The sequence below is a fragment of the Martes martes genome (genome assembly GCF_963455335.1).
Source record: "Martes martes genome assembly, chromosome: 15".
Classification (NCBI taxonomy): domain Eukaryota; kingdom Metazoa; phylum Chordata; class Mammalia; order Carnivora; family Mustelidae; genus Martes; species Martes martes.
In genome coordinates, this window is record NC_137903.1 from 44676557 (window position 1) to 44690914 (window position 14358).

Sequence of the window (14358 nt, forward strand, 5' to 3'; positions counted from 1 at the left end):
CAGCATTAACTCATTTATAAAATTATTTGGCCATGTATCTAACGTCAGGGACTGATGCTAAGCAGCATGTTACAGTTACGGACATTATGATGAAGAATTGTCTTCGTGTGGCAACTCTAACATTCTTCTGTTGCAGCAGAAATTGCCCACAGAAGATAGCCAAGAATATACCACATTTTTATAACTGTATGGCAGGGCAAGAATTTTATTCTTTATTAGAAAAATAAAGAACTATCTTTTAAAATATAGTTTGTTAGTTGGCTTATGAATATAAATGATATTTAAACTTGAACTTCTGTTAAAACTGTTTTTAACATTTTGGTGAAGAGAAAATAGTCCTTTGTGTAGTTCGGGAAACTGACATATTCTTAGCTAGTTTGAGTAGCACAGGTCTGTTGTAAAGTTATTTAGATGTATTTTTACTTCTCTAAGAAGGTGGTCACTTCAGTTGCAAGACTTTTATAAAGTAATGTTTATATTTTGACTTTGAATTCTAACCAAATTCAGAACGAAAACAAGTCTGATCATTGAAATTTGAATGTTGGGAAGAACTTGCCATTAATACACTGGGTTGGCTCTGGCATGGAAATAAACACACACACACACACATGAAAATACAGATCTTTCTAAGTAGTTCAGAGCTATGCAGTTTACAACAACTACATGCTAGAAATGTGCTTCTCTTTTAATACATTAAAATCTTGCCTGTATAGATAGATTCCCAAAGCTATGTTTTGTTTTTTGCTTTTTTAGTTTGGCACCAAGAATCAATGAAAGGCTATTGAGATTAAATGAAACATTAGAGTGTGTGTTAGTTGGAAGAGTCTCTCTGTAGAATACTCTGTAAAGCGTGCTTTGGATGGCAGCAAATGGGTTTAGGATTTTACCAATTGCATTTAACTTAAAATGTTGGAAATCTATTTATTTATTTAGATTTTATTTATTTATTTGACAGAGAGACACAGCGAGAGAGGGAACACAGGCAGTGGGAGAGGGAGAAGCAGGTTTCTGGCTGAGCAGGGAGCCTGATGCGGGGCTCGATGCGGGGCTGGATCCCAGGACCCCTGGGATCATGACCTGAGCTGATGGCAGATGGTCAACGACCGAGCCACACAGGCACCCAGAATAATGCTCGAATTTTAAAAGAACATGTGGCTAGTAAATGATGTGATTCAAAATCAACTCAGATGAACTTCTAAGGAGCTGTATGATACAAAAGTAAAATTTCTCACAGCTGTTTTTTCTTTGACATTCTCTATTTGGGTCATGGACTTGTTCTTTCCACTCTCCTTATCCCATTTCTGCTTCCAATCAGATCCCTTTAATACTTTCCTACTGTAAATCTTTTGAGATGCTTTCTAAGTCTGGAAGAGACAAGAAGATGCTTACCCTCTAAAAGAAAAGTTACAGTGAGACAAGTTATGGATTATACCTAGTAGAATTTCCAGCTCTGTCATACCATTTTGGTTCCTCATCTTTGTCAAAGGATGTGACAGGCCATGATGCTCCCTTCTCTGGTTACGAAGAAGGGTTATGAGGAAGGGTTATACACAAAAAAATTGTTGCTGTTGTTTCTTTGCCAGGTAGTTACTAAATTTATATTAGTGCTTGAGGAGGCCCAGGGTTTGCCTTTTAATTGACAGATAGACTAAGTAATCTGGTATTTTGAACGCTGTTTTGAGGTGATTTGGATATAATGGATTACAGTGAATCCTTCTAATTCAAATTCAAAAGTTTCCCTTTGGGTTTTCTGTGTTCCTGTTTTGAATAACTTTGTTGCAATCTTCTGTGCCAAGTTCCTATTTTGAAGTTAGGGTCACATGATCCCTTTCTTTCTATTTCACTGTCACCAGTCTACGACCCTAATTATTCCATGGCAGGCCATTACATTAGCCTCCCATCCTCCCATTATATAAGGCTTCTGGTTTTCTCCTGCTTACTTCATCTTAGCAAGCTATTGGCAGATTTCCTTAGGATCCTCATTGGCTTCCTGTGTCTAAGCAGTGGTTTTTATTTTTTATTTATTTTTAAGATTTTATTTATTTATTTGAGAGAGAGTGAGAGAAAGCATGAGAGAGAAGAAGGTCAGAGGGAGAAGCAGACTCCCCATGGAGCAGGGAGCCTGATGCGGGACTCGATCCCAGGACTCTGGGATCATGACCTGAGCTGAAGGCGGTCGCTTAACCAACTGAGCCACCCAGGCACCCTAAGCAGTTGTTTTTAAAGTATGGTCTGTGGAACCCTAGAACCCAAGGATCCCCCTGATCTGTTATGTTAAAACTGTTTTCACAATACACTTGCCTTTAATAAAAAACAAAACTGTATGGACTTTTGCACTGGTGATGGAAAAGCAATTATGAGTAGAACCACCGAGGCAGTAGTAGGAATCATGGTGGTGGCTCCAGACTGACAGTGGTCATTGCATTCTCCTCTGCCACATACAGGAGGGGAAAACAGCTAGTTTTCAGAAAACCCTTGAGAACTCAGAGAAAGTACTTAATTTTATTAACTCTCAACCTTAGAGCTCACATCTTTTTAACATTCTGTCTGATGACATGAGAAGCACCCATGAACTGTATACTGAAGTATGACGGTTATCCCAGCAGAAAACGTTTTGTGCAAATTGAGCAGCAGGCTGAACTTGCCACTTGTTTTCATGGAACTCTGCTTTTACTTGAAACAGCAACGGAAAGACAAACTATCGTTCTTTGGTTGTTATTTGGCAGACATTTTCTGGAAAAAGAAAGACATAAACCGCTCGTGTAAGAGGAAAAAACCCAACAGTATTTATTGCTAATGATAAAATTCAAGACAAAAAATGCTTGATAGCTTCCCAGTAAAGACTTCTATGATAAGGTCAAGACTTTTCTGAAGATTAATGAATGTGATTTTTTGATATTACATAGTGAAAAGTGCCATAATTTGGAAAATCTACAAAACTAAAGCAGTGTTTTGGAAATGATCAGTGTCTGATGTTAAGACCTCATGCATATGGGTAAAAAAAAAATCCATACAAAGGGAAGGTACACCAATGATTTTTAATGTAATGGAGTATGAAAAGGTCATTGCTGTTGGGTCTGATTCCATATTTTACTCACCTTAAGAAGTATCCTCCTGTCAGGCTTTTGTATAGTATTAAAAAAGATGATCCACAATTATCTAAAAATGCTATTAAAATACTCTTCCCTTCGGGGACGCCTGGGTGGCTCAGTGGGTTAAAGCCTCTGCCTTCAGCTCAGGTCATGATCTCAGGGTCCTGGGATCGAGTCCTGCATCGGGCTCCCTGCTCAGCAAGGAGCCTGCTTCCTCCTCTCGCTCTCTGCCTGTCTCTCTGCCTGCTTGTGATCTCTGTCTGTCGAATAAATAAAATCTTAAAAAAAAAAAGAATTCTTCCCTTCCAACTGTATACCTGTGTGAGTCCAGAGTTTCTTCACCTAACTTCAGCCAAAACAACATGAAGCAATAGATGAAATGCTGAAATGAATATAAGGGCCCAGCTGTCTTCTCTTCAGCCAGACTTCAAAAAAGTGATTTGTAAAACTTGAAACAGCATCACTCCTCTCAGTTATTTTTGTTTGTTTTGGAAAATAGTTACATTTCATTAAAAATATGTTATTTGAATTAATATATAATAGGTTTCTTGTTATTACCATGAAATGACTAAATATTTTTAAAAATTCTCAGTTTTAACTTCCAGTATGGTAAATTTTGATAAATATGGCCCATACAAATAAAAACTCTTTGAAGTCCTCAGTAATTTTAAGAGTTTAAAGAGATCCTAAGACCAAAAGAATATGAGAATTACTAGTTTGCTTGATAACAGCCAGTCTTAGAGAAGTGCTTTCCAAAGGGATCCAATGAGTAGCTTATGATTTTTTTTTTTTAAGATTTTATTTATTTATTTGAGAGAGAGTAGGAGAAAGACCATGAGCATGGGGTTGGAGTAGAGAGAGACGGAGAAGCAGGCTCCTCACTGAGCAGGGAAGCCGACACAGGACTTGATCCCAAAACCCTGGGATCATGTCCTGAGCTGAAGGCAGACACTTAATCAACTAAGCCACTCAGGCACCCATCTCTGATGCTTTTTAATGTTTCTAAAATTACTCAATTTTTGTAATAAAGCTAGCATCCAATACCCTTATTAGCCTTACAGGGCTGGGACAATGGAAAGCTAATTTTTTTTTCTAGTTTTGCTATTAAGATTCTTATTTGTAGTTCTGTTATCCTTTTCTCTAATGAACTTTACACACTAAATATAATTGGAAATCAAAAGTTCGAAGTATGTTACTAGAGCTGAGAGGGAGAGGGAGGGGGGAAGGGGGGTGGGAGGGAGGGCAAAAGAGAGAGAGTTTGATACTGATTGATTGACTGATTGATGGATAGTATTGGTAAGGTGAGTCTGCCCTGTGATAATATAATCTTAATATCTAGGCTTTACAAATGTACTGTTAAATCTTAATGTAAATATGGAAATGAGGACATGATAGAATGAATGGATTAAATCTATAGGTTATTTTAGAATCTTAACTTTATCTTGTTATTTAAAATGTCTTTTAAACCTTAATCCAGAAGTGCTTAAAAGAACCCCCCAAAATCACTTATTCTAACTTCTCTCTTTTTTTCTTCCTTGGTGTACATTCTTACAAAATGATTAGAAAGTGGGTATTAGATAATAAATGTGAAACTATAAAATTTATACTATGGCTAACCAATCTCATCATTTAGACAGAACTTTTTCTTTTTTTTTTTTTTTAATACAGTGGTATTGTTCCCTACTTCATTCTACCTTTAGCACTGGGGAGGAATAGATTGGGGACCCAAAATGCTGTGTGAGACATTGTATTGTTTCCCAATACCACAGAGAAACCAACAACAAAGCCGAGGTTGGAGGAAGGGAGAACATGAGACAGTGAGATTTTAAGAGAATTACTCAGGATGACACAGAGAAGGGAATTTAGGCTTTCTTAAATTCAGTGCTGATACAGATTTCTATTTGGTCAGAAAACCCGAGTTATGCTATAAATGTAGTATCCTGTGTTCTAATTTTATTGACAGAGCCTATCAGTGTCTTCTTGCTTAGTATAGATCCTAAGATTACTGTTCAAATTAAATTACAGTGGGCAGCTTAGGTCACCCATGGCTAACTTACGTAAGCAGGTTAGTCATTTGAATCAAAACTTGTCTAGGCCACAAAACCACCACATTTCCACATAAAGTAGGTGCATCCCTCTCTGTTGAAGTGGAGTTGGTATTTGACTCTAAAAATAGGCCTACATTGTGGTAAAAATCTAACCCATTTGTTTGTCCAAATCATGTGAAGAAAATCAGCTTTGACATGGCTTTTAAGCACAGGCAAGAATCTTTTCTATGTGTCAAAAAGGATGAAGAGTCACCTCCTTTCAAGCTTTTTGTGATAATTCCAGGACATTTTGAAGTCTTAAGGAAAACTTTAAAATAATTTTAGATGCCCTACTGGAATACAAGGGGAGAGTTAAGGGTGGGGAAGAGAGTTTGTGTGCTGGAGAATCTATAGTTATGCTGTGGTGCACAGTGAAGAGGAGACAGACCCCAGATGGTGGGGGCGGTGGAGAGAAAGGAAAGCAGTGAACTAAGAATCAGTAGTACGTCCAGCCAAGCGCCAGGAACATGGGTTCTGGGACCAAGTTATTAGGGTTATTAGGGTAATTGATAAGCTCCCCTAAATACGCAGAACAACAGGGTTAGATAGATGTTTAGAGAGCAAAGGAAGGAGCGCTGAAGAAAATAGTGGTCACACGAGATGATGTAAAAGGAGAGACCTACCCCTAAGTGCCCTAGTTACCAACTTGCTTATTTCCGACAGAATTCCAGCTTTAGCTTTGCATATTTCGGTGATTATAGTATAAAATATCTAGGACAATATTTGTATTTCCTCCAAGCCAGGACGAGCAATGCCTGTATTGTCCTGTGATAAAAAGTCTTGTAGAAAGTAATAGTAACGGAAACACTCATGTAATAGGTAAAATATGCTTATTTATGATTTACAACTCTCCTGCTCTCATCATAGGTGTTTGTTTTCTAATTTCTCCAGTTTGAGATGCTCCTCTGGCATAGTAACTACAGAGTAATAAATAACGTCTTTAAAATTATCCCTTCAGTATATTCCTGACAGGAATTAGTCCTTCATGGCTAAAGAACTTTTAATATTCAACTGTCATAAAAGGCTTATTTAGTGCATCTGATGTGTAGTTTTGATTAAGATGCTTTGCAAGTTTTGCAGCAGCCCAAATGAGTGAATAGTTCATTTAAAAAAAAATTTAAAGTATAATAAAGTGAGAGTAACCACTTGTTATTTAGTAGGAAAATGAGATGTTCGAGAAAAGCCAGACCTTTAACTCTGATGTGCACCTCCACCTCTAAGAGACCTGATGGTAATATGTTTAGGTCTTGCCTTGAGGAAATTGCTCTCTGGGTTTTTAAGATCTTACTGGCCTCTAGTGGTAGGATGCTATAGTTTCGATATTTTTAATTTTTACGTGTGGCTAGAGGTAAAGCCATTTTGAAGACACTGGCTGATAATAACTTCATTCTCTGTCTGGGGTCAGCAGTACTCTCAAAGTGTATGTGTAACGTCGACTTCTTCCTGAAGACAGAGAGGCTCTGTCTTTTGTTCTTGTCTCTGAGTCATCCCCACCTCTTTATTTTGAGTGATGTTAGTTTAGCTGTGGAGCAACCTCCCATTGTTTTAGTACATGTGCAGTGGTGATTACTGTGTCAAGTTTGTGCTAACAATTCTTTCTAGTGTTTCAGCCTTTTTTTCTGCAGACTAAAGTGCCAATTTTCCCCTCTGTTTATAACAGTTTATTTTCTTCAGAGGGAGTTTTCAACTTAGCATTTAGGTTCATATTTAAAACTCTTTATTTAATTCAATTTTGAAGAATCTTACATTTGAACTACTAGTCTACTGAGTAAGCATGATACTGGTTTCTCACTTTTGTTTTTCATATTTGTCACTCAGATGTCAAGGGGCCACCTACCCATCGTCTGTCTTGTGGCCAGTCACCCTACACAGAGACGACAACATGGGAGCGGAAGTATTGCATCCTCACAGACAGCCAGTTGGTGTTGCTCAACAAGGAGAAGGAGGTGAGATGGATATTACTGAGGAAAGCTACTTCTCTTTCTGACCAGATTCCTGAAATCTAGTTTTTATGTGCATTTTGGTATGTGACATTTATAGAGATGGAGAATGGAGGCTGTGTGAATGATAAATTATAAGTACAGGCATACCTCCTTCTATTGACCTTCACTTTATTGCACTTGGCAGATATCACATTTTAGCAATTTGTGGGTTTGTGGCAAGCCTGTGTTGAGCAAGTCTGTTGGCGCCATATCTCCAGTAGCGTATGTTCATTTCGTGTCTCTGTGTCCCATTTTGGTAATTATCGCTTCAGGCTTTTTCATTATTGTTGTATTTGTTATGGTGATCTATGATTAGTGATCTTTGATGTTACTGTTATAATCATTTTGAGGCCCTATGAACCATACCCATCTAAAATGGTGGGTTTAAGTGAAAAATGTGTGTGTTCTGATGGCTCCACCAATGGCTGCTCCCATCTCTCACCCTCTTCTCTGGCTACTCTGAGATCCCTGAAACACAACAATATTGAAATAGGCCAATTAATAACCCTACCATGGCCTCTAAGTGTTCAAGTGAAAGGGGGACTCTAACATCTCTCACTTTAAGTGAAAAGCTAGAAATGATTAAGCTTAGTGACGAGGGCATGTTGAATGCCAAGTGAGGCCAAAAGGTAGGCCTCTTGCACCAAACACTTGCACCAAACCACCTGATGAATGCAAAAGAAAAGTTCTTGAAGGAAATTAAAAGTGCTACTCCAGTGAACACAGAAGTGATTAAGAAAGTGAAACAGCTTTCTTGCTGAGATAGAGCAAGTTTCAGTGTTCTAGAGAGGCTCAAACCAGCCACAACATTTCCTTCGGCCAGAGCCTATTCCTGAGCAAGGCCCTCTCTGTGAAGGCTGAGAAAGAATGGTGAGGAAGGTACAGAAGAAAACTGGAAGCCAGCAGAGGTTGGTTCTTGAGGTTTAAGGAAGGAAACAAGTCACTGCTAGTATATGAAAGTACAAGATGAAGCAGCAGGGCCTGATGCAGAAGCGACAGCAAGTTCTCCAGCAGATCTAGCTAAGATCATTCCTGATGGTGGCTACACGACACAACAGATTTTCAGGATAGACAAAACAGCCTTCTATTGGACAAGAATGCCTCCTAGCACTTACATAGCTAGAGAAGACAAGTCAGCCCTGGCTTCAAAGCTTCCTAGGACAGGCTGACTCTTGTCAGGGGCTCATGCAGCTGGTGACTTGAAGTTGCAGCCAGTGCTCATTCACTGTTCCCAAAACCCCAGGGCCCCAAAGAGTCATCCTAAATCTACTCTGCTGTGCTCTAGAAACAGAACAACAAAGCCCAGACGACAGCACATCTGTTTACTACACAGTTTCCCAAATATTTTAATCCCACTGTTGAGATCTCCTGCTCAGGAAAGAGGATTCCTTTCAAAATATGACTGCTCCTTGACAATGCACCTGGTCCCCCAAGAGCCCCGATGGGCACGTAGAGCAAGATTCATGTTGTTTCCACGCCTGTTTTCATTAACGCAATGCCCATTCTGCAGCCTGTGGATCACAGAGTAATTTTGACCTTCAAGTCTTGTTCTTTAAGAAATACATTTCCTAAGACCATAGCTGCCACAGACAGTGATTCATTCCTCTGATGGATCTGTGCAAAGTAAATGGAAAACCTTCTGGAAAGGATTCACCATTCTAGATGCCGGTAAGAATGCTTGTGACTCCTGGATGGGAACAGGTCAAAATAGCCATATTAACAGGAGTTTGGGGACAAAGTTGATGCGCACTCTCATGGATAGGACTCTGAGGGATTCAAGACTTCAGAGGAGGAGGTAGCTGTGGCTGTCATTGAAATAAGAAGAGAACCAGACTTGGAAGTGGAGCCTCAAGATGGGACTGGATTGTTGCAATCCCACAGTAAAACTTGAATGGATGAGGAGTTCCTTCCTGGGGATGAGCAAAGAAAGTGGTTTCTTTCTTTTTTTATTTTTAATTTTATTTATTTATTTGACAGAGTGAAAGAGATCACAAGTAGGCGGAGAGGCAGGCAGAAAGAGAGGGGGAAACAGGCTCCCTGTTGAGCAGAGAGCCTGATATGGGGTTCAATCCCAGGACCCTGAGATCATGACCTGAGCTGAAGGCAGAGGGTTAAGCTTCCACTTTCTGGTGGTTCAGGTGCTCCAAGAAAGTGGTTTCTTGAGAAGGAATCTACTCCTGGCAAAGATGCCATGAAGACTGTTGAAATGACTACATAGGATTTAGAATATTATATAAACCTAGTTGATATATAGCAATATATATATTCAATAGCAGGGCTTGAAAGGACTGACCCCAGTTTTAAAAGAAGTTCTACTGTGGGTAAAATGCTATCAAACAGCATTGAATGCAACAGAAATTGTTCAAGAAAGGAAGAGTCTAATGCTGTGGCAAATTTCATTGTTGTCTTGTTTTAAGAAATTGCCACAGCACCCCATCCTTCAGCAAACCACCACCTTGATCAGTCATCAGCCACCAATATCGAGGCAAGACCCTCCACCAGCAAAAAAATTTATGACTCCCTGAAAGCTCAGATGATGGCTAGCATTATTTGGTAATAAAGTATTTTAAAATTAAGGTATGTACATGGTTTCTTTTAGACATACTGCTATTAAACATTTAATAAACTACAGTATAACGTAAACATAACTTTTATGTGCACTGGGAAACCAAAAAATCCATTTGACTTGCTTTGTTGCGGTGGTGTGGAACGGAACCGGAAATGTCTCTGAGGTATGCCTATAAGTCTGAAGGGTTGGTCGTATCATAATAGCCAGTTGTCATGGAGGAGGGAGTTCAACAAGATAGTGTTGGAGTTTCACTGAGGAACCAGTGAAATAGATATCGAGTTGAGCGATTTGGAATGAAAAGAGATTGGATCGGTAGACCTGGCTCCAAAAGTTTCTCAGAAGCGCTGTCAGACACGATGTCACTGTAGCTGACAGTAGTCAGTGTAATAAATGGCACTCTCAGGGATTAATTGAAAGAGGTTTAATGAGGGCACTATTGACAGAGACATGGGCAGCATAAGGGACCCACCAAAGAGCGTGAAGTGCCATGAACTAGTAACAGTAGAAAGCTTATTTTCACCCTAGACTTTCAGGGCAGAGGAAGGGAGCAGTGCTTCTGGAAACCAGAGAATGGGTTGCACGAGAGGGCTGCTTGGCAGTCGCTGTGGTGCTGCACAAAAGAACGCAGCTTCTACACAAACAAAGATGGCCGGCAGGGAGGAAGCAAAGGAGAAGCAACACTCCAGCTCTTTTCCTGCCTTTTGATTTCTTGCCAGTTTTTACCTACTAGCCAAATCTAACTTGAGGCTAGAGGGAAAAAGATTGCTCTTAATGTGTTTTGTGCGGTTTGCTTTCTGAAACACAGCAAGATAGAGAAAGGCAGCGAGTACATCTGGAGAGGCTGACAATGTAATTAGCACAGACATCGAGTTCTAGGTAAATTTTCTGTCCTTCTAAATGAAAAAAATCTCTTGAACTTATCATATACTGTTTACTACTTTACTCCAACTGTGACAGTGTGTAAGTCCTTCCACACCCAGATAACTCACTTGCTTATTGGTGATTTAACAGAGAGGTGGTATCATTCTGGTTTGGTTGGTCCATAACCCTGCTTTACTCCCCACCTCCATAACATAAAAAAATGAATGAAGATGATCTTGATAAAAAAGAGGGATTAATGGGATGGAAGGAGAAGAAAAGGTCTGACTCAACAAAAGACAAAGATTACTTGCCAAAATTAGAGGTAAATACCTAAAAAGCTGTAGGTAGACTATCAATTTAGTAAGTCATCCTTCCTGAGAAGTGAGTTCAGGGGGAGCGGTGAACAGTAAATACATTTCTCAGCTCTTAGCTGTGGATCCCTAGCTCCCTTTTTTCTTCTCTTCCCTCTCTGTCCCTTTTCTTTTCCATTCCTTCTCTTACTCAGCCGTCTTTAATATGGTAAAGCCAAGATCATAACGACAAAATAATTTGTTTCTTTTATTTTAATAGGCAGTTCTTACTTTTGAGGACCCAGCTGGGGTGCTCTCTGTGATGCTTATTCTTTCTCTCCAGACATTGAAAAATCTGCCTTAGTTTTGTTACCCTCTCCCTACCCATGACTCTTTTCCAGTATTTTAATATTATTAAGTTTTATTTCATTAAAATAATGTAATAAAGGTCAGCATTTTCTGGGGTAGTCTAGTACATGTTGCTGTGTTTATACTAATACATAGTAAAAATTTGTAGAGTGAATAGTAGTATAGATGATTTCTAGTTATTCAATTTGAATAAACAGATAATTGAAAATGTTCATTTTAACCAACCTGCTTTGTCAGCAAAGCTGTTAATAAGGAGTAATATGAATAGATCATTTGCTATCTTTCTGCCCTTATTTACCTTTTATTCAGTTTCGTACTACAAGAAATTAAGTAGCATCAGGATAGAGAGCATAAAGTCAAGAAACATGCCATATCTAGAACCAAGATGAAAGATTACTGATAATTGAGTATTCCCGGCCTGGGCCCTCCTTTGTCTCATAAAATCACTGCCCATGAGGGATATCTTTCTAAAACCGTACCTTGCGTACTTTGTTTTTGTGCCAGGCATCCTCAGTAGCCCTGGACTGATGGGGAACCCCCACACTCTGACCATGGAATTCTCCCACACTCTGTATATGGCTCTGTAAATCCTCTTTTCTGTCCCTGCCTTCTACTCATCTTTTACCACCTCTTAAAACCCTATCACTATACCCTCTGCAACTCACAGTCCATCATCAGCAAAACCAGCTGTTTCTTCCAGCTGTTCTTTGTCGCCATCCCTTAACTTGCTGGTTGCAAGAGAACCTGTGTTTTCCTTGAGAACACCATCTTCTGTGAGGTCCTGTCAAGCGATGGCTGTTTTTCGCCCGCAGCGCTCATTCCGCGCTGCCTGTGGTAGGTGTTCTTCCTCTTTCACGACTGCTTCCTGCCCTCCACAAAAAGTCCAAATCCTGCATCTCCTCTTAGAGTTATCTCCCAGCCCCCAGCCCTTCCTTCTCAGTTATTGTTGATTTGAGCTCCTGGCTCATTATCATTAGCTTCAACACTACTTTGGCCTTACTTTGTGATGATTCCAAAATTCTTCCAACACAGTGGGTCTGAGGTCCGTGACCTCTCTCCTCCAAGAATCTTTTCCTCTACCCCGCTTCATTGCTACAACTTCATATTCTCAATTGCATGAGTTTTACACTCTCCTCATCACCTTCTGCCTTTGTAGCTCATCCCTTATTCCAACAATCCTTCAGTCCTTTTGAGACCCATGGTCCGTCGATGTTGTAACCTTTTCTGCCCCCTTAGACCTCTGATATCTCCTCTTCCCTCTTCACCCAGCTTGAATTCCATGGTCAGCCATTCTGATTGCTCCCTTCCATAGTATTTCCTTGCCCTTCTCATGCATTATCATGCTCACTTGGCAGCACAGTAGCTCAGTTGCATCCTGCCCCTCGTCTGTCCTGCCCTGCTTCCATGCAGCATAATGTGTCTGCAGAAGATCCGTCATGTTGACGGTCTTTAAACTAATGGCTGCAAACCTCATGTGAGCTGCTCATGCTCCTTGGCAATCACAAAACATTTTCCTAGCTTAATTATTGTCCAGCTCTTCTGAACTAGTGCTTCTCAATCTATGGGTGGTGAAGAACCAGTGTTTTCTCCACCTGACTGTGAACGAAATACAATAAAATGAATAGTTAAGAAAACTGAAATTTTAAAAAGATGTAAATACACAAGTCCCAATTTTTAATTAGAGTTAACCAAAATGAAATTATGACTCAACAAATATACACATAGCCATATGTTATGTGTATATTTACACATATGGTTACACATATATATGTGTATATATTATATGTATATATTATATACATATAATGTATATATATGTATATATTATATACACACATATATGTGTATATATTATATATTTATATGTATATTTATATAAATATTTATGTATTTACACATATGGTTATGAATAACCATGACATAGGAAAAGAAGAAATAAAATTATGAAAATTGTACATGTTCATGGAAAGTGTGCTGTACAATGAAACAAACCCATTGATCATGTGAGGCACACTTTTTCTCAGTTTCTATGCTATTAAGTTATTTATTGCAGACAGTAACACTTTACTGTTTACAGTTTATGCAAGACTTTGGACCACACTTTGAGTGGCACAATACAAAATGATTTCTAAAATGACTTTTTCTCAGGGCCCATGGGTGGCTCGGTTAGTTAAGCCTCTGCCTTCTGCTCAAGTCATGATTTCGGGATTAGGCTCCATGCTCTGCAGGGAGGCATTTCTCTCTCTCCTTCTGTGTGTGCGCTCTCTCTGTCTCTCACTCTTTCTCAAATAAATAAGATCTTTTAAAAAAATTATAAAATGACTTCTTTTTCACATCTCCTCTATTCTAATGCTTTCTCCATCGCCCTCTTATAGCTGGTTACTTTGCCGCATAGTTCACTGAGAAAATTCAAGCACCCAGACGAGGACTTCTGCATACATCACTACCATTTACCATGCCTACACATCAGCCAGCAAGCATTTCGCTAGACCCTGATTTGTCTCTCTAACTACAGCTGACCTGTCTACAGTCCGGTGGTCAGCCCCTCCATATGTGCGCATTCCATTACTTCTCGCCTAGTCAAGGATGGATTACTAGCCATTCTTCCTTGCTTCTTTTATGTCTTCGATTTTTTTGCTCTCTACTGGATCATTCCCCATCAACATGCTATGTTTTTCCCATCTTAAATGAAGAAATAAGCCTGGATTAATCTCACTTCTATCTCCAATTACCACCTCTTTCTCTGCTTCCCTCAGCAGTAAAAATTCTTGAAAAATTTTAAACCCATTGTCTCTAATTCCTCTCCTCTCATTCTCTCTTATACGTGCTCCATGTATAAGAGACCACTCTGTCAGAATTGTTCTTGTTAAGCTCACTGGTGACCTCCACCTCACTAAATTCAGGGGTCAGTTCTCCATGCTCATCCTACTTAATCTGTCAGTGTCATTTAATACAGTTGATTGCTCCTTCCTTCTAGAACCACTTTCTTCTCTTGGCTTCTATGACCTCATCCACTCTTAGTGTTGCTCCTGCCTCTCTGGAGTCATCCTTCCTTCTGAGTCATCTTTGCAGATTTCTCTTCTCTTTAAATCCTAACAGGGGAGTGAT

The 14358-nt window shown here is 39.4% G+C and overlaps 1 protein-coding gene across 3 annotated transcripts in view; it reads left to right on the forward strand.

Annotated features, from left to right (window-relative positions):
* Positions 1 to 14358, forward strand: part of RASAL2 (RAS protein activator like 2) — a 347599-nt gene that overhangs the window by 157183 nt on the left and 176058 nt on the right. For all 3 annotated transcript variants that reach the window (XM_080825128.1, XM_080825129.1, XM_080825127.1), the window contains exon 2: positions 6998 to 7125. In XM_080825128.1, coding sequence (XP_080681254.1) covers positions 6998 to 7125 — 128 coding nt within the window. The remainder of the gene's footprint in view (positions 1 to 6997; positions 7126 to 14358) is intronic.